This window comes from Manis javanica, chromosome 16, assembly GCF_040802235.1.
Source record: "Manis javanica isolate MJ-LG chromosome 16, MJ_LKY, whole genome shotgun sequence".
In the NCBI taxonomy this organism is placed as follows: domain Eukaryota; kingdom Metazoa; phylum Chordata; class Mammalia; order Pholidota; family Manidae; genus Manis; species Manis javanica.
The window spans coordinates 10,254,148-10,280,209 of record NC_133171.1 but is presented as its reverse complement, the minus strand read 5'-3'; the positions used below and the strand labels follow the sequence as shown (position 1 = coordinate 10,280,209).

Genomic DNA, 26,062 nt, shown 5'->3' with positions numbered 1-26,062 from the left:
CCTTCCCCAGTCAGGAAGCAAAGGTCACCCACAGGTAATAAGGAATGAAACCAGGATTTAAACTCAAGCTGACGTGAGTCCTAAGCCTAAGCCCCCTACACAAGGTTCCCCTTGCAGATCCAACAACTTCCACTTTCTATGTTCCCGTCCTCCCAGGCCCAGGGGCATCCATAGTTTCCAGTTGAAATCACAGTACTGACATAATTTTCACTGTTTCTTATTATGTCCTAAGCATTTTTTTCTATTGTCAGTCTTTAAAACCATAATTTTTGATGCTTGTGCAATACAGTCTACTGGATATTCTATAACTTGCTTTTTTATTCTATTATGGCAACATATTTGGAATGTTTTAATATTTTCACAATTGTAAGTAGTACTACAAAGATGATCTTTCTTGCATAAGACCTTCCCCTTTTCTTGGATAATTTGCCTAATATAAATTCCCTTAAGTAGGATTTCTGTGCCAAAGAAAATGAACATTTTATACATTGTCAAATGCCCTTTTCCTTAGCTATTTACACTTTTTGGTACCATTTACACTGCTGTCAACAAGAATCAGAGGGATTAATCCTACCATAAACTTGTCAAAATTGGGAATAATTAAAAATTTTGCTAACTCAAGTAACTACAAAATGGTATCTCATCATTTTGATTTGTATTTATGATTAATAAGGTTGCATTTTTCCTTGTTTCAAACAGGGACTGTCTATGTAAACTATTTTACTCGTCGATTTATCTAGTTGGTCTTAGAACTTTTCTTACCAATCTGTGTCTGCTTTTTACATGATAAAGATATCAATTCTGTATCTTATATATTTAAGAATTAAAGTACCTTATGCTGAAAAAGATCTGAGTTATTTATTCAATTTCCTATATTACTGATAATCCCCCCAAACAAAAATTTAAGAATTAAAAAAAATCCAAAAAGTCTTACCTGTTAAAACAGTTATGCTTGAATCATCCTTGCTTGCAGATTTAAGTGCCAGCATGATTTCCTGATACATCTAAGTGAGAGGGGAAGAAGAGCAAATAGAAACAAGTCTGAAAATGGTCACCACTGCCCAGTGGATTCACTACATTCAGTCTTGCCATCCTACTCTTTGCAAAGGACCAAACATTTATGCTGGTTGTATTTACATAACCAAAAAGGCAACCTGGCACATTTGAAAGGATTTTCATTCCTTTTACAATGACTTGGTGTGTATTACATAACAAGAGCTACAGTAGATGCTGGGAGCTATATTGTCACCTTTTTCAAAAGTGAGAAGTAAGACACAGTCCTTGAGCTTACAGAATCAAGAAAGGGGAATAGCTCTAAAGTGGGTGGAAAAGAACACACAGCAGGAAAGCTCAGAGGAGACTCTGAGGCTTATGGAGTGTGGGTAAGAGGGGAAGTGGCCAGAGAAAGATTTTCCACAAAGCAGTTTTTTCACATGGGTCCCTCAAGAAAAGCACAAGTTGTCCCAGAAGAGATTAAAAGATGGCAGTGTGAGAGGTGAAATGAAAAATATAATTAATACAACTAATCCTGAAAGAGCCAACAGGAAAGAAGGCTGTACCAGACTACATACACATGGGAAAAGAAAAGAACAGACCTCATGGAACAGGCTAATGTAACAAAGCTGTGATCTGGTGGGACCCAAGCCCTTTCCCAACCCTAGCTCACCGGCAGGAGGAAGAGAAACAGAGCAGGGAGTGAGTGGAGGCCTAGGACTGCTGAACACCCAGCCCAGGAGATCTGCTCTGGGAAGCACGAACCTACATTACACGGTGGCACTGGAGATTAGTGGGGTTGGAAAGCTAAGTCAGGCAGAATACTTGGAGAGACTGAGATTCCAACTGCTTGCAGAAAACAGAAATTCACATCTGGCTACTCTGGGACAAAAGAAAGGGGGGCAGTTTGAGAGACTTCCTAACAGGAAGAGGGCTGCTAAAAGGGCAAGGATTGAACAGAGTTTACTGCTCAGGAGAAAGGACAGGTGGACAAAAAGTCCCAGTGCACTCTTACTAGAAGGTTGGGAATTTTCAGGAGCTTCAGGAGCTCCATCCCCCTGGCTGGCTACACAGCTCCAAGGGCCCCCGCCATGATACGCAGCCTGCTGCGCCTTCCTCCCAGCTGGCCTGCACCTGGCTCACAAACCGGTAGTCCCTGCCCTGGTGTCGGGTCAGACAGAGGGAGGCCCCGCCTATGGCAGCTACAAATGCAAAGCACAGAAGCTTACACCTGTGTGCTTGGCCCACTGGATCTGGCAGTGGAGACAGGCATAGCAGCTGGGAAGCAGGAAACAGCTCCTTACTTGCTGCGGCAAAAGCACTGCTCCCCTGTGACGCCCAACATTAGCTCTACGGGCTGAGCAGCTTCAGAGAAACAGAGCTTCTGGGCACTAGAGGGCACACATACAAATATGAAACATCGAAGAAACCTGGTTTCAAAAACCAAAATCCCACAAACACCCAGAAAAAAGGATCAAGCGAAAGTGAACTCACCAATCTTCCTGACAGGTTTCAAAATAAAAATCATAAACATGCTCATGGAGCTACAGAAAAAATATTCAAGACCTAAGGGAGGAACTCAACAATGATACAAACACTGAAAAAAATACACTATTCAAAATGAAACATACAATGGAGGGACTTAAAAAGCAATATTAGATGAAGTAGAGGAGATAACAAATGAAATATAATTAGAGAACAGGAATAAAAAAGAAGCAGAGGCAATAAAATACCTATGAATAAACTTAACCAAAGAAGTGAAAGAACCTATACTCTTAAAACTACAAACGACACTCTTAAGAGAAATTAAAACAGGACACTAACAAGTAGAAACTCATCCCATGCTCTTGGCTAGGAAGAATTAATATTGTCAAAAATGGCCATCCTGCCCAAAGCAATCTACAGATTCGATGTAATGCCTATCAAAATACCAACAGCATTCTTCAATGAACTGAAACAAATAGTTTTAAAAATTCATATGGAACCACAAAAAGAACCATGAATAGCCAAAGCAATCCTGAGAAGGAAGAATAAAGTGTGGGGGATCTCACTTCCCAACTTTAAGCTCCACTACAAAGCCCACAAGTAATCAGGACAATTTGGTACTGGCAACAAGAACAGAGCCACAGACACAGTGGAACAGAATAGAGAGTCCAGATATTAACCCAAAACATATATGGTCAATTAATATATGATAAAGAAGCCATGGACATACAATGGGGAAAATGACAGCCTCTTCAGCAGCTGGTGTTGGCAAAACTGGACAGTTACATATAAGAGAATGAAACTGGATCATTGTCTAACCCCATACACAAAAGTAAATTCAAAATGGATCAAAGACCTGAATGTAAGTCATGAAACCATAAAACTCTTAGGAAAAAACATAGGCAAAAATCTCTCAGACATAAACATGAGCGACTTCTTCATGAACATATCTCCCCGGGCAAGGGAAACAAAAGCAAAACTGAACAAGTGGGACTATATCAAGCTGAAAAGCTTCTGTACAGCAAAGGACACTACCAATGGAACAAAAAGGTATCCTACAGTATGGGAGAATATATTTATAAATGACAGATCCGATAAAGGGTTGACATCCAAAATATATAAAGAGCTCACATACTTCAACAAACAAAAAGGAAATAATCCAATTAAAAAATGGGCAGAGGAGCTGAACAGACACTTCTCCAAAGAAGAAATTCAGATGGCCAACAGACACATGAAAAGATGTTCCACATTGCTAGTCATCAGAGAAATGCAAATTAAAACCACAATGAGAAATCACCTCACACCAATAAGGATTGCCACCATCCAAAAGACAAACAACACATGTTGGCGAGGTTGTGGAGAAAGGGGAACCCTCCTACACTGCTGGTGGGAATGTAAATTAGTTCAACCATTGTGGAAAGCAGTATGGAGGTTCCTCAAAAAACTCAAAATAGAAATACCATTTGACCTATGAATTCCACTTCTAGGAATTTACCCTAAGAATGCAGCAGCCCAGTTTGAAAAAGACATATGCACCCCTATGTTTAATGCAGCACTATTTACAATAGCCAAGAAATGGAAGCAACTTAAGTGTCCATCAGTAGATGAATGGATAAAGAAGATGTGGTACATATACCCAATGGAATATTATTCAGCCATAAGAAGAAAACAAATCCTACCATTTGCAACAACATGGATGGAGCTAGAGAATATTATGCTCAGTGAAATAAGCCAGGTGGAGAAAGACAAGTATCAAATGATTTCACTCATATGTGAACTATGAGAACAAAGAAAAAACTGAAGGAACAAAACAGCAGCAGACTCACAGAACCTAAGAATGGACTAACAGTTACCAAAGGGAAAAGGACTGGGGAGGATGTGTGGGAAGGGAAGGATAAGGGCGGGGAAAGAAAGGGGACAGTATGATTAGCATGTATAATGTAGGGGGGGCACGGGGAGGGCTGTACAACACAGAGAAGACATTTAGTGATTCTACAACATCTTACTATGCTGATGGACAGTGACTGTAATGGGGTATGTGGGGGTTACTTGGTGATGGGGGGAGTCTAGTAAACATAATGTTCCTCTTGTAATTGCAGATTAATGATACCAAAAAAAAAAAAAGAAAAAAAAAAAGAAGCAGAGGCACAGAGAGAAAAAAGGATCTCTAGGAATGAAAGAATATTGAGGAACTGTGACCAATCCAAATGGAACAATCAATATTCACATTATAGGGGTACCAGAAGAAGAAGAGAGAAAAAAGGTACAGAAAGTATCTTTGAGGAGGTAATTGCTGAAACCTTCCCCAATCTGGAGAAAGAGATAGTCTCTCAGTCCATGGAGGTGCACAGATCTCACAACACAAGGGACCCAAGGCAGATAACACCAAGACATATAATAATTAAAATGGATGGCAAAGATCACGGATAAGGACAGACTATCAAAAGCAGCCAGAGAGAGAAAAAAGAGCACATGCAAAGGAAAACCCATCAGGTTATCATCAGACTTCTCAACAGAAACCTTAGAGGCCAGAAGGGAGTGGCATGATGTATTTAATGCAATGAAGCAGAAGGGCTTTGAACAAAGAATAATCTACCCGGCATGATTACCATTTAAATTTGAAGGAGGGATTAAACAATTTCCACATACGTAAAAGCTGAGAGAATTTACCTACCACAAAACACTTCTACAGTGTATTTTGGAGGGACTGCTATAGATGGAGGTGTTCCTAAGGCTAAATAGCTGTCACCAGAGGAAATACCACCACAGTAAAGAAAGTAGAACAACTAATTACCAAGCAGATGCAAAATTAAATCAATTACCCCCAAAGTTAGTCAAGGGATAGACAAAGAGTACAGAATATGATACCTAATATATGAAGAATATAGGAGGAAGAAAAAGGAGGAAAAAAAAAAAGAACCTTTAAATTGGGTTTCTAATAGCATAGTAAAGGGAGCTAAGTTAGACTGTTAGATAGTAAAGAAGTTACCCTTGAACCTATGGTAACCACAAATCTAAAGCCTGCACTGGCAATATGTACATACCTATCGATAATCACCTTAAATGTAAATGGTCTGAATGTACCAATCAAAAGACATATAGTCACTGAATGGATACATAAAAAACAAGATCCATCTATATGCTACCTACAAGAGACTCACATCAAACCCAAAGACATACACAGACTAAAAGTGAAGTGATATAAAAATATATCTCATGCAACTAATAGGGAGAAAAAAGCAGGAGTTGCAGTACTTGTATCAGATGAAATAGACTTCAAAACAAAGAAAGTAAAAAGAGACAAAGAAGGACATTACATAATGATAAAGGAGTCAGTCCAACAAGAGGATATAACCATTATAAATATCTATGCATCCAACACAGGATCACCTATATATGTGAAACAAATACTAACAGAATTACAGGGGAAAATAGAATGCAATGCATTCATTTCAGGAGACTTCAACACTCTACCCACTCCAAAGGACAGATCAACCAGAGGAAAATAAGTAAGGGCACAGAGGCACTGAACAACACATTAGAACAGATGGACCTAACAGACATCTGCAGAACACTCCACCCAAAAGCAGCAGGATACACATTCTTGTCAAGTGCACATGTAACATTTTCAAGAATAGATCATATACTAGGCCGCAAAAAGAGACTCAGTAAACTCGGAAAAACTGAGATTGTAACAACCAGCTTCTCAGATCACAAAGGTATGAAACTAGAAATTAATTACTATGAAAAATTATATGCTAACAAACTGCATAACCTAGAAGAAATGGACAACTTTCTAGAAAAATACAACCTTCCAAGACTGACCCAGGAAAAAACAGAAAATCTGAACAAACCAATTATCACTAATGATATTGAACTGGTAATGAAAAAGTTACCTAAGAACAAAATGCCTAGACAAGAAGGTTTCACTGCTGAATTTTATCAAATATTCAGTGAAGACCTAATACCTATCCTCTTTAAAGTTTTCCAAAAAGTAGAAGAGGAGGGAATACTCCCAAAACTCATTCTACGAGGCCAGCATCACTCTAATACCAAAACCAGGCAAAGATACTGCAAAGAAAGAAAATTACAGACCAATATCCCTGATGAACATAGATGCAAAAATAATCAACAAAATATTGGCAAACCAAAATTCAAAAATACATGAAAAATATCATCCATCAGGATCATGTAGGATTTATTCCAGGGATGCAAGCATGGGTACAATATTTTAAAATCTCTCAATATCATCCACCACATCAACAAAAAGAATGACAAAAACCACATGATCATCTCCAAAGATGCTGGAAAAGTATTCAACAAAATTCAACATTCGCTCATGATAAAAACGCTTAACAAAATCGGTATAGAGGGCAAGTACCTCAACATAATAAATGCCATATATGACAAACCTGCAGCCAACAGCATACTTAACAGCAAGAAGCTGAATGCTTTTCCTTTAAGATCAGGAACAAGACAAGGATGCCCACTCACTCACTTTTATTCAACATAGTACTGGAGGTCCTAGCCACAGCAATCAGACAACACAAAGAAATAAAAGGCATCCAGACTGGTAAGGAAGAAGTTAAACTGTCATTGTTAGCAGATATCATGATACTGTACATAAAAAAACCCTAAAGAATCCACTCCAAAACTATCAGATCTAATATCTGAATTCAGCAAAGTTGCAGGATACAAAGTTAATACACAGAAATCTGTTGCATTCCTATACACTGATGATGAACTAGCAGAAAGAGAAATCAGGAAAACAATTCCATTCACTATTGCATCAAAAAGAATAAAATACCTAGAAATAAATCTAAGGAAGGAAGTGAAAGACCAATGCCATGAAAACTACAAGACACTCGTGAGATAAATTAAAGAAGATACCAATAAATCAAAATGTTCCATGCTTATGCACAGGAAGAATTAATATTGTCAAAATGGCCATCCTGCCTGAAGCAATCTACAGATTCAATGCCATTCCTATCAAAATACCAGCAGCATTCTTCAACAAAGTAGAGCAAATAGTTCTAAAATTCACACAGAACCACAAAAGACACCAAATAGCCAAAGCAATCCTGAAATAAAGCTGGGGGGATTATGCTCCCCAACTTCAAGCTCTACTACCAAGCCACAGTAGTCAAGACAATTTGGTAGTGGCACAAGAACAGACCCATAGACCAATGGAACAGACTGGAGAGTCCAGGTATAAACCCAAGCACAGATGGTGAATTAATATATGATAAAGGAGCCATGGGCATACAATGGGGAAATGACAGCCTCTTCAACAACTGGTGTTGGCAAAACTGGACAGCTACATGCAAGAGAATGAAAGTGGATTATTGTCTAACCCATACACAAAAGTAAATTCAAAATGGATCAAAGACCTGAATGTAAGTCATGAAACCTTAAAACTCTTAAAAGAAAACATAGGCAAAAATCTCCTGAATATAAACATGAGCAACATTTTCCTGAACAGATCTCCTTGGGCAAGGGAAACAAAAGCAAAAATGAACAAATGGAAGTACATCAAACTAAAAACCTTGTCTACAGCAAAGGACACCATCAGTAAAATAAAAAGACATCCTACAGTATGGGATAATATATTTGTAAACAACATATATGATAAAGGGTTTACATACAAAATATATAAAGAAGTCACATGCCTCAACAACAAAAAGGAAATAACCTGATTAAAAAATCGGCGTAGTTTATGAACAAACTATTCTCCAAAGAAATTCAGATGGCCAACAGGCACATGAAAAGATGCTCCACATTGCTAATCTTCAGGTAAATGCAAATTTAAACCATAATGAGATATCACCTCACACTAGTTAGGATAGCCAAAATTGAAAAGACTAAGAAACAAATGCTGGTGAGGATGCAGAGAAAGGGGAACCCTCCTACACTGCTGGTGGGAATGTAAACTAGTTCAACCATTGTGGAAAGCAATATGGAGGTTCCTCTTAAAAGAAATTAAAAATAGAAATACCATTTGACCTGGGAATTCCACTCCTAGAAATTTACCCAAAGGATACAAATTCTGAGATTCAAAAAGACATATGCATTCCTTATGTTTATTGCAGCACTATTTACAATAGCCAAGATATGGAAGCAACCTACATGTCCATCAGTAGATGAATGGATAAAGAAGGTGTGGTAAACATACACAATGAAATACTATTCAGCCATAAGAAAGAAGAAAGAAAGAAATCCTACCATTTGCAACAACATGGATGGAGCTGGAGGGTATTATGCTCAGTGAAATAAGCCAGGCAGAGAAAGACAAGTACCAAATGATTTCCTTCATTTGTGGAGTACAAGAACAAAGCAAAACTGAAGGAACAAAATAACAGCAGACTCACAAACTCCAAGAAGGGACTACCAGTTTCCAAAGAGGAGGGGTGGGGCAGGGCGGGTGGGCAGGCAGGGAGAAGGGGATTGAGGGGTATTATGATTAGTATACATGAGAGGGTTTCATGGGGAGGACAGTGCAGGACAGAGAAGTAGTGATTCTGTGGCATCTTACTACACTGATGGATAGTGACTGCAATGGAGTATTAGTAGGGACTTGATAATATGGGTGAATATAGTAACCACATTGTTTTTCATGTGAAACCTTCATAAGAGTGTATATCAATAATACCTGAATAAAAAAAATTGTTAAAAAAAAAAGGAAGCACCAGTGTCCCAGGCATTCTGGGAGGGGTTAATGATTGTTAAAATGCTGGGATTTCCAAGACATGGTAATAGTTGCGAAGGACAATGGGCCCCGTATTTTAAATCATCAACATCTCTGAAAAATCTAGGATGTGTAGTTATCACACCTTTCCTGCATTTAAAACAGGTGCAGCTTCTGTCTTAGATGAGACATCAATATGGGAGAGAATGACGAAGCAGACTGATATTTAGACACAGAGACACTGAAATAAACAAACGTATGGATTTTGCATATATAAATAAATGTGAAAACATATCCATGAGGGTGGGAATCAGGAAGTACTTCCATTATTACTGTTGTTATGATGACATAGTATGATGGGGTACTGGCAAGAGCCAGGATTAGGACTTGGATATATCAGGGATTTAGATTTTCTTGTTTATTAGTTACATGAATTTGAGCAAGTTACTACTTAATCTAATTATTGTTAATGGAATGCTCCTTATGAGAATTAATGGGAAGTACTGACACATACCAGGCACATTGTAAGGAGAAGCTATTATGATTACCACTATATTATTCCCCTGATTATACAGAAATGAGTCAGGAGAAGAGTAAATAAAGTTTTGAGAATCCAATGCTTCATTAACTGAGTGGCATGTATGCAACTTCAAGGAATTCTTACTTTAAGACTATATTAAGTTTGTTTGCTCTTTCTACCACAACGTAGATAATAAGCCCCATGAAAGGAGTTAGGAGCCCTTTCAAATTTTACTCCCAGCTCAGCACCACACATCCAACTAACTCCCTATATATTTTTTTTCAAAGGGAAAGGGCTAAAGTGGTTATTTTCATTATCATTCTAGTTCAGTAACAGATTGAAAGACTAAGTTACCCTTGCCAAGCAGCTCATTTCAAGCAGAGGTGGGTTAAAATATATTTAAGATGAAGCCCTTTCATTCCTCTACCTGTACAAAATAAAGTTCCGTGCCGGTAGAACAGTACTGACTCTGAAGTCTAACTGACATGAAGATACTTCTGGGGATGGTCTATACAAACCTAGAGAACGAACATCTATGCATATTCTATTAGAACACTGTATGTTTCTTTTATATTAATTTATTTGTGCTTCCATCCTTAGGAAAGTTGCAGTGCCTTCTGAGCATGTAGAATCTATCCAAAGCTCACAAATTCTAAATAACGAATGCTCAATTCTGCTGCACGAAGTAGCAGCCACAATTATTAATCTTCCCACACAGATCAAACAACAGATAACACAAAAATAGGAATGATGCTGCAACACCAGAGTATTTGAGTGCAATAGAGAGAGGAAGAAAAGAAAAGCGGACAAACTCCCAGGGCAGGTGATGTTACCTGAGTGCTGATGGCATTCTTTTTGGTGGGCCGGTTCAACATGATCTTTGTGATGCCATCTTGAGAGGTCACCACCAGGGTTTCATATCCCCGTTGCTCCCCGTCGGCTCCAGGCTTTATTTGGCTAGAAGATTCAGAAGAAGAACTCAGACTGGACACCATATCCACATAGTTCTTCCTGGCAGTTTCCTGAAGGAGGAGATGACAGCATTTTGAGAAACTTTCTAGGCTGAAAACTAGCACCCTACAGTGAAGAAAGAACAGCGGTTCTGATTCAACAGAAGCACATCAAGATCTCAAAGGCTTCATCTATGATGGTTTCATGAGAAGCACCCAACTTCCTTCAAGAGTATAGCAAGTACAGTAAGAGCAAACAAGTGAATCAAGTAAATGGACCTTGGACAGGCTGCCAAGAGAATTCCATGCATCCCACTTAGCCTTATTGATCAAGTCAAAAATACTTGGTTTGGGTGTATTACAAGGTCCTTCAGTTGCCTGTGGAAATGAGAGTGGGAATTATTGGAGTCTTCAATATTTAAGATCCATAAAATGTACAGCTAGGATGAATGCACCTTCCCCTCCCAAATACTTCCGTAAGTACATAAATTGATCTGAGCTTTCCTCTTGCCCTCTCTTTGATGCTGTTGCTAAAAGTGCACAAACAATGGAAAAAAGAGTGGAGAGACAAAATGTGCTATTGGCTATCAGTCTCTAAAGTAAGTTATAACTACCCGCATATGAAAATAATGTAAGAAAAGGGATTTGGAAGAGTACTTTAAAAAAAATTCTAATAGTTTATTGGTTTTATATTGATGATCACTTTTTTCACACACAACCAAAGCATCCAAGCAAACAATCTTCAAAGGTAACTAGCCAACAAATGCTTGGAAATCCACAGTACATTCTAAAGGCTCATTCAAAGGTATTAAAAAAAACACCATTAATTCAGGAGTAGATTCCTGGTAACTGAGCAAAAGAGCTGTAGCTGGAGAGCAGGGGTGGAGGTGGTCAGAGCCAGTGGCCCTAAAGAAACTTAACTGAAGGATGGAGCAAGGAGAAAGCAAAAAGCAACTAAATTTCACTTGTTTGAGAATAGGCTGGGTGAGTATTTTGAGATGAATAAAATAGAAATGACAATTTAAAACTCCACTTAGCCACATTAAAAACTTTTTTTATTTTATAATTAGCTAAAAGAGGAAAGAAGGAAGAGACTTTGAAAAACAAAGGCAGTAAAGGAGTGTGGGGAAGTTGGGGTTCCTATGGCCAGGATTCTCACTGAACTTAAACCACTTGATGATGTAACTGGCCTGTCGCTAGGCTACTGCTTCCACACCCGTAGGCAATAAACTATAATCCCGCTATATAGAGAGCTCGGCCCAATTTTCTGGGCAGAGGCAGAGACGCTAGTGCTCGACCTACCGCCGAAAGAACAAGCCGGGTAATAAACCCTTTCACCCCAAGAATGTCCTACTGTCATTTCTTTGGTCACACTGAATCTATAGCGAACTTGCCTGGGGCTGAAACCCATTGGGAAGACAAGGAGGCTTTGACTCTCCAAAGACAAAGAGACCAGAATCACTCTGCAAGAGTAAAGCCACCTGAGAAATTAGAGGCAGCACAGTCCACCAGCGCCCCCCCCAGCCCCCACCATGGAGTCAGGACAGCATTCGTCTCCTAGAATGACGTGTGACAACGCACATGGAGCACTGCCCGCCAGGGAAGACTACTCTAGCCTTCGTGTTCACAGTTTTCATTTGCAGCTGCATATGCAGGCATGACTGAATGTAACCTGAAGCCCCCACTCTAAATGACATTGTTAGACTCCCGATGCAAACAAAGAACTCCTATTAGGCATGGCATTTCAAGAGTTTAGCGAGTACTCCCAGAGGCCAAGGGCAAAGTCCAGAACTCTTCTTGGGCAAAGTTAAAATTCTTTTGCACACAAGAATCACAAAAAGAGAAAAACAGATAACACACAGGAGCCCTGAGGGGCTGACTTTTCAGGGTAATCTTTAAACATTGCAAACTTAATTTTTACAAACTTAACTTTAAGATTTCATTATAAAAATTTTCAAATACACACAAAAGTAGATAATGAATTCCCTATACTCATCACCCACGTTCAACAATGATCATTTACCATACTTGCTTTGTCAGTCTTTTTCTTCTTTCTTATTTTAGTGAAACCCAAATACCACACTATTTTACCCCTACCTACTTAGTGTGCATTCCTAAAAAAAAAAAAAAAATCAACATTTTCTTATTTTCTTACAGAACCATGACACCACTGACAATAATTCCTAGGTATTATCTCATACTCAGTCCATATTCAAATGTCCCGAGATGTCTCAAAATAACCTTTTCATTGATTATAGTAATGTCACCAAATACTGTCCACACACTTGGTTGTTTTATCTTTTAAATCTCTTTTACTCTGGAGTGATCCTGAGAGATTACTTTCATCAAAGTCTAATATACAAAAATTCTCATGTATGCACTCTTTAGAGGAAAGGCAGCAACACAAACCCTAAAAATATTAAAGCTACATTTTAGTAAAATATATGGCGTATTTATTTGAAGAGTCATCTGTTCAAAATGGCTCCAAATTTATATCAGATCTTAGGCATTTACCTGCTTATATAGTGCATTGAGTTTTAGCTTCGCTTCATTTCCTGGATCCTTCTTCAACTGTTTCACTCCATTCACTGAATTTTCAAAAGTCCTTCTGACTGGCTCTCATTGTGCTTCTACTCACACGCAGCTGAAATACTTGGAAACTAATCACCTGCAGAGGGCTGCAAATAGGCAGGCAGATTTCTAATTGTTCTCAAATCTTATGTACCAAAATGCTGTTTCCCTGTATTTTCCCTATACTTGCCCCTATATAGCTGGCCACAAATGGTTAGTGGCTTCCAAAATAATTCCTAGATACAAAATCAATACAGAAACTAACTGTAGTAATTCTAAAATAAAGGCAAAGCAAGTTACAATCCGGCACAGTATTTGTAGCAATCCAAATTAAATAGAGATAAAAGTAGCCAGAACCCAAACGGCTGAAGTAAACTTTGACCCAAACAACAAGTAAACGAAAGTACAGAAAATGCAAGACAGAAGTGACCAGGAAACAGACCAAGTGGGTAAAGTGCACAGAAAAAGTTTAGGTGTTTGTGTCCAAAGGTGAGAAACAGCCTCTGCACTCACCGATTTATAAACTGTTAGGTCAATTCCTTCCTCCCTGCTCAGCAAAATGTGTGTTGCAACATACCCAAAGGCAGAAGCGGAGGAGAGACCAGAAATGCTCAAAAGTACAGATGAGCAGCCACTGGTACTCCAGAGAGCCAGTTCTTTCTTAGAGGTGGGGTACCTACCTGGGGGAAATCTACTGCCGTGGATGTTAGTCTGTGAAGCCAGGCTGAGCATGCTCAGTCTTCACCCCTGATGTTTACCCAGCCAACTAGTAGCAGAGTAAAAACAGGAAAGCATGGTGGGCTAAGTTTTTAAACACACACTGTTAAGCAAAGGAGAGGGGGAAGCTTCAATGAACACCATGGAGGTACAGGCAAAAAATGGATGTTCACAATGATGACCCTGAGAATAAAGTTAATGGCACCAAAGATTAAGATAATACAGTTACAAATAAAGCCCAAATCTAACAAATGTATCATCTCTGCAATAATGTAACTCAAACAGCATAACGACCTTTAGGTTCAAACCTTGAAATATTCAACAGAATTGGTGTGTAGTTCAACAAAATTAGTGTTCAGTAAGTTTCATATTAAATACTTGAATTCCTTTTTTCTTTTCCTTTCCGAAAAGGGAAAAAGTTTTGCATCCTAAGTCTATTTGGCACCTGGCAAGTTCCAAGCAGAAAACGAAAGGAAAATCTACAGTGCCCATAGGAGGCCTTAACTGCTCAAGTTCTCACAAAATATAACGCAAACATTTATATAAAATAAATTGAGTTTAAAAAAAATTACAAAACACGTTTAATACATAAAACAGGTAAATCACTCGTAATTCCACCATTTCAAGGAAACAAGCACCTTCCAAGGTTTCTTGTTTCCTCTACATAGCTTCGTTTTCTGTTTTTACATAGCTTGTGTATCTTGCCGCTTAGCATTACAGCAGAAGTATCACCCAAGGGGCAGTTAAATCCCACACTGACGATAACCAGCTTGGGTGTCTATCTACACTGTTCAGCAAATTAACAAAGCTTACATGTTCCACCACATTTTAGCAAATTACGTTTGCAACCGCAAGCAGCCAAGGCGGCGGCAAGCAGCCACCCGGCTGCGGCCCGCGGGACGCGCGGGCAGAGAGCCGCAGCTCAGGCCTCACGACCCTCTCCGACCCAGCGCGGGACGGCGCGCGCTGGCGGACACTCGATGTCGCTCTTTGCCTGGAAAACCGTTGAAGCATAACCTTGTTGCTACCGAGACAAGGTAGCAGAAAAGGCGGCTCCTGCGGGCCGCTACCTTGGGCCCAGACTCAGCGCTTACCTTCTGACCGCGCTGGAACACCGGGGTCGCCGCAGTCCCGCAGCCAACCCGGTCATGGCCACCCCGGGTGGGTTGGGCCGGTAGCCGCCCGGGCAGGGGCGGAGCCGGGCTCGAGGGCGGGGCCGGAAATGGGCAGGGACGCGAATGGTCGGGGCGGGGCCTGGGCGGGGCGGGCCCACGGGGGCGGGGCCTGGGCGGGGCCGGCGCGCGGGGGCGGGTGGGAGCTGTGTGGGCCGGGAGGCCGGAGTTCGGGTACTTCCCTTCCGGGAGCGTGCGCTCCCCGTCCGGGAGCCGGGCGTGATGGCCCGCGGTGGAGAGACGCCTTCCCCCGCGGCGGGGCCAGGACAGAGAGATGGAGGCGCGAGCTGGTCCCTGCGGCTGTGCGAGCGCCTCGCGACTGGCGCCTGCGGAGGAGCCACGTGTGTAACGGAAGCACGGGAGCTCTGCGGGCGCTGGGCTGCCGGGGGAGAGCGGCGGTCCCGCGAGGGTCCGGAGGAGGGGCCGCTTCCCCCCGGGCCTGGCGCCGGCGCGGAGGAGCCCTCCGTTAGAGAGGGGCGGGGGCACGGTGAACACTGTATTCATTCCAAAGGAGGAAAGGCTTCCAGACCTGTTAGACGTCGGGGTATCAAACGAAGTCTGTCAGGTATTTCATACCCGTCTTTTTAGGTCAGTAACCGTCTGTGGATAATTCCGAATTATGTCAAAGCATTTAACAAAATATTTGGGTAAGAGTTCTTTAGAGTTGGAAGGGCCTTTGACTGTCGTCTCGCCCAGTTCCAGGAGAAATATCAACAAAAAAAATCACTGCTTGGAACCGGGTGCTGTTATAAAGAAAACCACAGGCCAAGATGGAGTCACTTACACTAAGGCCCCAGGTCAGCAAACTTAAGACTTACTAACCTAACTGCAATTTAAAAATCAACCCTCCTTACCCCCTCCCCGGAATGTAGCCCTCAGCGTGGCATTTCCTGGCCAGCACAAGGAGAACCCTTCCACTCCAGTTAGGAGGGCAACCTTGCTTAAAACAAGGCATTCTTGACTGGTGATTTCCTTTTTTCCATTCCCTCTCTGCCTTTAAAAACTCATATAGGTTGACAGAGCTCCTTTCTACTTGCTATTTGGGATACTGGCTGATTGATGAATGGTTTAATAAAGCCAAATAGATCTTCAGATTTACTTACTTGAAATTTTTCTTTAAGTGTTCAGGGTATAGTATCCAAGTATGCCTGGGGCCAATCAGAGTTCCAGATTAATGAAACTGATACTGTGGACTACTTACAGTGAGTAAGCTGGGCCAATTGTACTTCTTTCAGCAATCTTGTGGGGAATATGGTGTGGGCCCATTTTGCTGATGTGGAAATTGAGATCCCGAAAGGCTTTCCCAAAGATCTGAAACTTGCAAGTAGAGTCCTGATTCAACTCAGTGCTCAGAGCTGAAGTGTCAAGGAATTTTATTATTCTGTGCTGATTATTCCAATAATGATCCCACTATTTGTGTTTCATTAGGTAGATCTGGATAATAGTGTAGGTGGGGACAAGACTGAAGTCTGGGTGGAACAATTTGGACTTATTCTAAAACCTTTCTTCAAATATTACAAGGTGATGGTTGGTAGGCTGAGCATAATCAAAGACCCTGACCCTCTTCCGGGTGACCTTAGGTCTCCTTAGGTGATCCTCAGCGGTAATGGAAAAGCATTAGCCAGGAATTACAGATACTGGAAGATTCACTAGGCTCCAGAAGATGAAACACTTCTCATAGAAAGAATATTTTTAAAGTAAGCATATTTGGATTGTAACACTGTTCATAATATAAGTGAACTTTTCTCAGGCTTATGATATATTTCACACTGAAAAGTGAGGTGTGGGGAATTAGCCATCTTTGTCAAAGACTAATTTAAAACATAGGAGCATATGTCAAAAATTGACTTAGCTCACTAATTAGGATGGTAAAGAATTTGAAAGGCTGTTTTATATAATCAGCGTAAAAAAATGCTGGAACAGTTTACAAGTTTAGGTGCAAAACTAGTTAATATTCTACAAAACATTAAAACCATAACATCGGGGCAATTTTTTTTTTCTATTGGACAAATCATTTGCATCTCTAGTCACTGTCATTTACTAAGGACACATTATATACTAGTGTTTGAGAGAGGGAAGATGGTTAAGAAGACAGATACTCCGGCCAAGTTCATCTTGGGTCCACCTGTGGCCTATTAAACTGTTACAGGGAGTCCAGACCATGTCATTTAAATATTGTTACCATGGGCCTGTGGGTGAAGAGGCCAGTTCTCACCAAAAGGAAGCAGTGTGAGTTGATTAGATGCTCTACCTGAGCATGAAGACCACTGTACCAAGGCTATGGAGTTTGGATTCTGTGTTGAGAGCAGTGGAGGACCTTTGAAGATATAACTGGTGTGACTCGTTATCCAGTTCTTAGTGCAGTCCTGTACTCCCACTATATCCTCAGGGGGAATGCTTCTGGATAAGAGCAAGAAAGAACTCTTCCAAAGCCTTAATCTCCCTGTCCAAAGATCAGGTTCCCTTGGAGTTTATGAAAGTCTTGGGTAGGGGAGGCCCTGTCTTAATTAGATAAGATCCTAGTTTAGAGTACTGACCTTAGGGGAGAGGTCTGCTTAGATGGGGAGGTAATGCTGTTCTGGGTACAGAGAATGCCAACACCACCCCCTCTTTGCCTCCCTGGTAGTCACAGGTGCCCAGGAGGAGCTGTGTCCTGCTGTAATGAACCTTAGGGGCCAGGATGTCCACTTCACAATATTGTGCTCAGTCGTGGGGCTAAATGTTAATTTTTTAAGATCACAGGGTAGAATCTACCATTTATGACTCTCCTGTCGCTTGCATTATTTTTTTCCTAATATTTAAGCTATCAGATACTGTCATGATATATAAAAAGTCTATTACATTCAGTCGTGAGGAACTATTATGACACCATTGTCCAATTAGCAGTCAAACTAGGAACCTGGAAGCATCCTGGTCTCTCTGTGTCTGACTCCTCACTTCTGTGAGTTGCCAAGTCCCAGTGATTTTGTCTCTTAAATAGTTTGTCTTTTTTTAAAATCCTTTTCCGTCTACCATTGGCTTAATTTAGGCCCTCATTATGTTTGGGTCATTGTTACTTGGACTATCAGTATTTATATTTAGGTTGCTGTAACAGCCACTTACAGTTTTGCTGGCTTGAACGCCACATTGCAGTCCATTCTGTACTTGTTCCCTGACTGATCTCCATAAATTGTAAACCTGACACTACACAGAATTCTCCCTTAATCATCCCCTGTGATTGTAATCCTTGTAGTGGGACACCTTCGCCTTCCTAACAAATCCAAACTTCTTAGCCCTCAAGCCGCCTACTTGCCCATTCATCACTCACCAGCCCCACACTTGGACTTTCTGTTTCAGATGAACTTGGGATGTTCAAGCCCTCTGGCTCTCCCTCAGTCTAGGAAGTCTCCTCTGACCCTACACTAGGCGTGTTCTCTCCTGCTGAGCTCCTGTCACGCCCCAGGTCTCCTCTTCCTCTTAGCACTGGTGTTACCACTACGTGTCTGGTTAGTAATTTGTCTCATTACTTACCAACTGCACACCCTGGGGAGAATTCTTCCCAGGAAACCTTGTTTCCCATCTCCTGACACACTGCTGCCACTAAATACCCTGAATGCATGTTGGATGGTGGATGAGCCATTCTACCTAGTCCATGTCTTTACATATTCAGTAATAAATTGTGAGTGAATTGCTATCTTTTTATTAAATTGCCAGGAGGAATTAACATAAGTATTTTTGTGCTTTAAAATATTTCTTTTTCAATGAATGGTAACTTGAGAAATATTTGACTACTCCCAGGTTCCTGCACTAAAATGAACTAGAAAAAGTGGTACCAAGGAAACCACGATATTATTTAACTCTATTATTTCTGGAGTGAAAATACATTACGTCTTCTGTTAATCATTAAAGATTATTAGTCCATGTTCTGTGTTCTGTATTATAATTATTTCCTGCTTAAATTCTGTGACATTGCTTGAGATCAGTTAAATCTGTGCTATTATTCTTCTTCTTTACCCAAATAATCCTCTTTTTTTTTCTTAGGTTTTGAATCATCCTCCTACACAGTCTTAGATATTCATAACATAAATATCATTAACAGTATCCTGGAATCTTATATGTTTTCGAGTGTTCTTTCTTTTTCCCAATTGTTAGAATTTAGAGAAGAAAGACATTTCAGAAGCGAACATTTGACTCCCTGTATCACCTCTGCCTTACTCCTACATGTGCGTGATTTGTTCATTTCCCCAAAATTGGCTTATCCACTTATTTTTTGTGTGTTGCACATTCAGCCAACCTTGTACTCAAGGTTGTACCTTTTCACCTCCTCTATCCTGTTCCATCTGGTCTCATCCTTTGAGAATGATTGGAACTTAGAGCTATTATTGTGTAAGAGGTGGGTGTTTTTCTACAGTCATTCCAGTTTTTTTTACACCAAAGCTTAACTTTCAACCTGTCAAAGTACATAGAATTAGAGCAATGGCTACAAAAAAAAGTCAACCAAAGAAAGTTACAAAAAGAATCATAAGCTATGTATTCAACACAGTGTTACATAATATACATTGGTTCCAGGGCTGAGAAAGATGTCAGAGAATGGCATCCGCAGTTGCTGGAGCAGGTGGCATCCTTGTTAACTAACAAAGGTGACCTGGCCTCTCTTTTCTGTATAAGAAAGAAGTAAATTAAAAGTTCCATCCAAAAGTCACCAAATTAAGACTTCAAAAAGACATAGTTAATCCTCATTATCCTCAGAGTATTTGAGAATTCAACTACTTGCTAAAACTTATTTGTGACCTCAAAACCACTACTCCCAGGGTGTGCAGTTATTTGCAGACATATGCACAGCATCAAAAACCTGAGTCTCTCTCTGTCTGCATGTTACCAGCTGAGGTTGAACAAGAAGATGCTCTGCCTTCTTGTTCTAGTTCTCATGCTGTTGACAAGTGTTCTTTTTATGATCTATTTAGTACCATGTTTTCCACATATTTTTTTTTTGTTGGTTGGTTGGTTGGTGATTTCGATGTTTAAAATGGCCTCCAAGTTCAGTGCTGAAGTGCTGTCTAGCACACCTAAATGCTAAAGGCTATGATGTGCCTTATGGAGAAAATATGTCTGTTAAAAAAGTGCCATTCAGGCATGTACAGTGCTATTGGTTTGAATTTGATCTTATTGAGTCAACAATGTATGTCAAATATGTCTTTAAACAGAAACACACATAAAACAAGGTTATGTATTGATTAGTTGGTGACAGTGCTGTGACTAGAGGCTTGCAGGAACCCAACTGTGTGTTTTTCCTAAGAGCAATGTGGTTCAGTACTCACTAATCCAATGTTCATAGTGACTTTAGAGAATCTAACTTCCACCATGAATAACGAGAATTAATTGTAGGTATAACTTTCTTAGCTTGTATATTTGACCTTTGAACGACATGGGTTTGACTGCAGGGGTCCATTTATATGCAGGTTTTTTTCAATAAATGTATTGGTAAATTTTTAGGAGATCTGCAACAATTTGAATAATTTTCCTTGGCTTACTTTATGGTAATAATGCAGTGTCTGATCCACATAACATACAAGATACATGTTAATTCACTGCTTAATTGGTAAGGTTTCTGATCAACAGTAGGCTATTAGTAGTCAGGCTTTAGGGAGTCAGTAATATGTGTTACCTGCATTGGGGTTTGTACTTCTAACCCCTGTGTTGTTCAAATGTCAACTGTGTATCATTATTTTTAAAGTAGGTTTCTTGTAGACAGTATATAGGTGTTTTTTGTTTAAATCTAATATGTCAATTTTGTTTTTTAAATGGTGTGTTTCAATCATTTACACTTAATGTGATTACTAATATGGTTGAGTTTTGTTACTACCATGTGTTACCTACCATTTTGTTACTTTTGTTTTTCTCTTCCCCTTTCTGCCTTCTTTTGAATATTTTTTTAGGATTCAATTTTAATTTATCTGATAGCTTTTTTTTTGTATTTTTGTAGTGCTGGTATTTTTATATCTATATCTCTGTATTTTTTTTCAGGAGTTGGCCTAGGGATTCTAATAGGCATGACTACATTTTCCCAGTCTACTTAGAATTAATATTTTACAGCTTAAGGTAAAATATAGAAGACTTGCAACCTTCTATGTTGCAATGTAGGCCTCTTTACCCTCCCCCCTTATCTTATAGTTATTATATGTATTACATTTATGCATGTTGATGTATTTCCAGATAATGTTAAAGTTTTCAAACATATTTTAGAGAACTTAAGAAAATATCCTTTGACTAGATATTTATCATTTCTATTGTTTTTTCTTCATACCTGAAGTTCCCAGTTTCCTTCTGGTAACATTTTCCTTTAGCCTTACTTCCATTAGCAATTTCTCTTAGAACAGTTAAACTGGCAATGAATACTCTTTGTTTTCCTTCATCTGAGGATAACCTTATTTTGCCTTCATTTGTGAAGGATTTTTTTCACTTGATATAGAAACCTGAATTGACATTTCTTTCAGCGCTTGAAAGATTTTGCTCCACTGCCTTTATGATTTCTGAGGAATAATCCTTAGTGTTCTCTAGTATCTGTAGTAGGTGAATTGTTCCCCTATATGTAATTGATCATTTTGCTATGGCTGCTTTAAAAATTTTTCTTTATCTTTGGTTTTCAGCAGTTTGGTTCTGATGTGTATAAGCACCGTTTCCTTTTGCTTTTATCTTTTTTGGGGCTCAGTAAACTTCTTGAATCTATAAATTTATGTCTTTCACTGAATTTGAGGGGTTTTTTAGTCATATTTTTCCAAATATTATCTGTCACATACCTTACTCTTTTTCTTCAGGGATCCCAATGATATTGATATTGATCCACAGGTTCCAGTGACTGTTTATGTTTTAATCCATTTTCTGTCTGTTCTTCAGATTGAATAATTTCTATTGATTCAAATTCACTGACACTTCTCTGTCATCTCCATTTTGTTATTGAGCCTACCGAGTGTATTTTTTTTCTTTCAAACATTTCTATATTTTTCAGTTCTAAAACTTCTATTTGGCTGTTTTTAATAGTTTCTCTGCTGACAACACCCATCTTTATTTTTATTTCATAAGTCTCACGTATATCTCATTATAATGTCTGCTTTAAATTATTGGCTCCTGTTGGTTTTATTTCACACTGCCTCATGGGTTTGGTCTCTGGTATTTCACTACTTGGATTTTCTTTGAGGCTTTGGGACTCCAGACTGTTTGTTGGCTTGCCCACTCTCATTGCCCAGCCCTGCACTGGGCAGTCCTGCTTTTGAGAATGCCATGTCAAAAGTGCCCTGGGCGGAAGATGACTGGTTAGCCAGAGATGGGTAAGATTCCGCAAGGGAGGAACAACCTAAGACAGGCACAGTCGCAGGGGGGCCATCAGGTGAGAAATTGGGAATCAACAGAGGTGAGGCTTAGAACCTCACCCCCCGCTGTTTTGAGAGAAATCTTCTGCATCCGTGGATGTTTTGTTGCCCTTGTCTAGCTTGGATTAATACTTAGTCTATAGGCACACACCTGATCATCTACATTTGCCCTCTTACAGCACTAAACTATGTTTTCTACCTTTATCTTGCATCTACCTACCACTTCAGCATTTTATTAAAAAAAATAATAATAATAAAATAAGGGAGAAATGTGGGATTCACATATAAATCAAGTATAAAAATCAAACAAATTTTCATATTAGACCTGATTGTTTATAGTTCATAATGCGTGATCAAAACCGAAAGTTTCTGTGATGACTGCCCTTGCACTGTTCACCATGTAAGAACTTATTCACTATGTAAGAATTTGTTCACCATGTAAGAACTTGTTCATTATGCTTCAGAAGATTGGAGACTGTTGAGAATTAGGCTTGGGGTTGATTAATGATTGTGCATTGAGTCCCCTATACAGAATTTTATTGTTGTTAACAACCATTTGATCAATAAATATGAGAGATGCGCTCTCAAAAAAAATTGTTCTGGTTATTCAGGGTCTATTGTGATTATACATGAAATTTAGGATTTTTTTTCTAATTCTGTAAGAAAACGATCTATAGAATGTAATCTATAGATTACTTTGAGAAATATGGGTATTTAAAAAATATTAGTCCTTCCGATCCATGAACAAGGAATATCTTTCTATTTATTTATGTCTTTTTAGATTTCTTCAATCAACATTTTATAATTTTTAGTGCACAAGTCTCTCATCTTTTTGGTTAAGTTTATTCCTAAGTATTTTATTTTTTGTTTGTTTCTTTCTTTAATATTCTTTTCAGCTAGGTTATTGTTAGTGTACAGAAATACAACTTCCTTTGGTATGTTGATTCTGTATCCTGAAGCTTTATGGGTTCACTTATTGTAACAGTTTTTGTTTTTTTGTGTGTGTGGAGTCTTTAAGGAAAGGAAGAAATAAAATTATCTCTGTGTGCAGATGAACTGTATAAACTTGGAAAATTATGAGGAATAGAAAGAATTAGCAAAAATGTTACCTATAAATCTAAAAAAAAAACATAGGCAAAAATCTCATGGACATAAACATGAGTGACTTCTTCATGAATATATCTCCCCAGGCAAGGGAAACAAAAGCAAAAATGAACAATTGGGACTAAATCAATTAAAAAGCTTCTGTACAGCAAAGGACACCATCAATAGAACAAAAAGGTATCCTACAGTATGGGAGAATATATTCATAAATGACAGATCCGATAAAGGATTGACATCCAAAATACATAAAGAGCTCACACACCTCAACAAACAAAAAGGAAATAATCCAATTAAAAAATGGGCAGAGGAGCTGAATAGACAATTATCTAAAGAAGAAATCCAGATGGCCAACAGGCACATAAAAAGATGCTCCACATCGCTTGTCATCAGAGAAATGCAAATTAAAACCACAATGAGATATCACCTCACACCAGTAAGGATCGCCACCATCCAAAAGACAAACAACAACAAATGTTGGCGAGGTTGTGGAGAAAGGGGAACCCTCCTACACTGCTGGTGGGAATGTAAATTAGTTCAACCATTGTGGAAAGCAGTATGGAGGTTCCTCAGAATGTTCAAAATAGAAATACCATTTGACCCAGGAATTCCACTTCTAGGAATTTACCCTAAGAATGCAGCATTCCAGTTTGAAAAAGACAGATGCACCCCTATGTTTATTGCTGCACTATTTACAATAGCCAAGATATGGAAGCAACCTAAATGTCCATCTGTAAGTGAATGGATAAAGAAGATGTGGTACATATACACAATTGAATATTACTCAGCCATAAGAAAAAATCAGATCCTACCATTCGCAACATATGCTCAGTGAAATAAGCCAGGCGGAGAAAGACAAGTACCAAATGATTTCACTGATATGGAGTATAAGAACAAAGAAAAACTGAAGGAACAAACAGAAGCAAAATCACAGAACCCAAGAACGGACTAACAGTTACCTAAGGGAAAGGGACTGGGGAGGATGGGTGGGAAGGGAGGGATAAGGGTGGGGAAAAAGAAAGAGGGCACTATGATTAGCATGTATAGTGACTGTGAAGGGGTATGTGGGTGGGACTTGGTGAAGGGTGGAGCCTAATAAACATAATGTTCTTCATGTAATTGTAGATTAATGATACCAAAATAAAAAATGAAAAATAAAAAATAAAAAATAAGATAAATAAGTAAATTGAATGGAATCTGTAAATCATAAGATTTTCCAGAAGTTGTATACATAATTTAAAAGGGTAATGCATTGCTAACTACAAAATGTATTCAAAGTGATTAAAATATCATGTACAGATATCTAAAAAAAAAAAAACAAAGTGCCCTGGGACCTCAAGTGAGGCTATTAGATCTTTGCTGATTAGGTTAGGACCACTGATTCCTTCTTTGTTCCCTCCCAACAGTGTCTTTGATCATGTTGGACAATTTGAATTAAGTTAAAGTAAATGTATTCACTGATAGAAAATTCACAAGTCCAATCCAGCCAATGTAATACTTTGTTTATTACATTGTGATTATTATCTTGAGTAACTCCTTCCATTTCAAGCATCTTTGGAATTTCGTGGAGCAGAAATGTGGTGCACATGCCATACCTCCCAATATTTTCAGCCCCATTACAACTGCAGGGAGCTCTCATAAATCTAATTCTGTATCTTACAAAGACTCCATAGGTACTCAGGCTAGATGGAATTAATGTATAAGAGTGTTGCTATCAATCACAGGATGTTAAGGTAGCATTTATTAACATGATTGGATATAAAAGTAATGATCTGCCATGGTCACCTGCTTCATTAAGATATTTCAGCATTTAGCAAGGCTGGAAAATTGATTGACTGATTGATTGATTCATTCATTCTTCAGTCATTTCTTCAGCAGATACTTATTGGTCATTTATTATATGTCAGGCAGTAGTGGAAGACTGTTAGTGTGAGGCTGCTGCCTTTCTGCAGAGCCCTGGGTACCTGTGGGCTGACCTGTTAGTTAAGGACAAGTTATGGAATGGCAGGTCTCCACTCTTTCTGCTAAAACAAAGAAGGGATACTGAGATTCCAGAAGAACTAGAAGGCATACATAGGGGAGGGAGGGTTTTTAAGGCCTATATCTACCGTATGACAACATTATCAATAAGAGTTCATTAACTTAAGTTCAGCAATAGTCGTAGGCCACAATATGCCACATGCATGCATCATCAGAATAACCTTGGAGATTGATACGGTTATTTTTGTTATTTGACAAATCAATGTTCTGAAGCACAGAGAATCTAAATAGCTTGCCATGTCTCAGAGTTAATAAGTGGCTGTCTGATCTTGTAGCTTAAACTCTGAAACATGGTGTTCTCTCTGCTGATTGTTCTTACAGTGATCAGAGGACCAAAAAAATGGATTATTTTGAGAACATAGAGTTTCTGATGAGCAGTGCTTTCTATAATAGTCAGAAAATATAAATACTGTGTCAAAAAAATCAAATACCTTGTTATTTTAATCCAAATGAATCTAATCTATGTTAAATTGAATTTGGAT

General features: G+C 39.1%; 2 protein-coding genes and 1 long non-coding RNA gene across 11 annotated transcripts in view; 1 reads left to right on the top strand and 2 right to left on the bottom strand.

The window, feature by feature from the left end:
* The window catches only part of ECI2 (enoyl-CoA delta isomerase 2), a 35,809-nt gene extending 22,538 nt beyond the window's left edge, over positions 1 to 13,271 (bottom strand). The window contains 4 exon segments of the mRNA XM_073225247.1: positions 935 to 1,004; positions 10,517 to 10,705; positions 13,148 to 13,234; positions 13,236 to 13,271. Of these exon segments, the coding sequence (XP_073081348.1) occupies positions 935 to 1,004; positions 10,517 to 10,705; positions 13,148 to 13,234; positions 13,236 to 13,256 (367 nt within the window). The 5' untranslated portion in view covers positions 13,257 to 13,271.
* On the bottom strand, positions 13,161 to 15,597 carry LOC140846919 (uncharacterized). 4 transcript variants are annotated; one of them, XR_012126431.1, is made up of 3 exons: positions 15,016 to 15,597; positions 13,885 to 14,024; positions 13,161 to 13,311 (listed from the first exon to the last, which is right to left on the bottom strand). XR_012126431.1 is itself a non-coding variant. In XM_073225246.1 (2 exons), exons 1-2 carry the CDS (start codon positions 15,595 to 15,597, stop codon positions 13,294 to 13,296), a joined length of 600 nt encoding a protein of 199 aa, XP_073081347.1. In that variant the 3' UTR covers positions 13,172 to 13,293. The 4 variants fall into 4 exon arrangements, 2 of the variants coding, with proteins under 2 accessions (XP_073081347.1, XP_073081346.1); XR_012126432.1 differs by having other exon boundaries at positions 13,885 to 13,970; XM_073225246.1 differs by lacking the exon at positions 13,885 to 14,024 and having other exon boundaries at positions 13,172 to 13,311.
* LOC140846922 (uncharacterized) overlaps positions 15,520 to 26,062 on the top strand; it is a 135,895-nt gene continuing 125,352 nt past the window's right edge. For 2 of the 6 annotated variants that reach the window (XR_012126434.1, XR_012126435.1), the window contains exons 1-3: positions 15,520 to 15,658; positions 15,790 to 15,890; positions 16,215 to 16,295. This is a non-coding gene — a long non-coding RNA (uncharacterized lncRNA). Of the gene's footprint in view, positions 15,682 to 15,789; positions 15,891 to 16,214; positions 16,296 to 26,062 lie in introns of all 6 variants that reach the window. The other 4 variants (XR_012126437.1, XR_012126438.1, XR_012126436.1 and 1 more) reach the window with 3 other exon arrangements.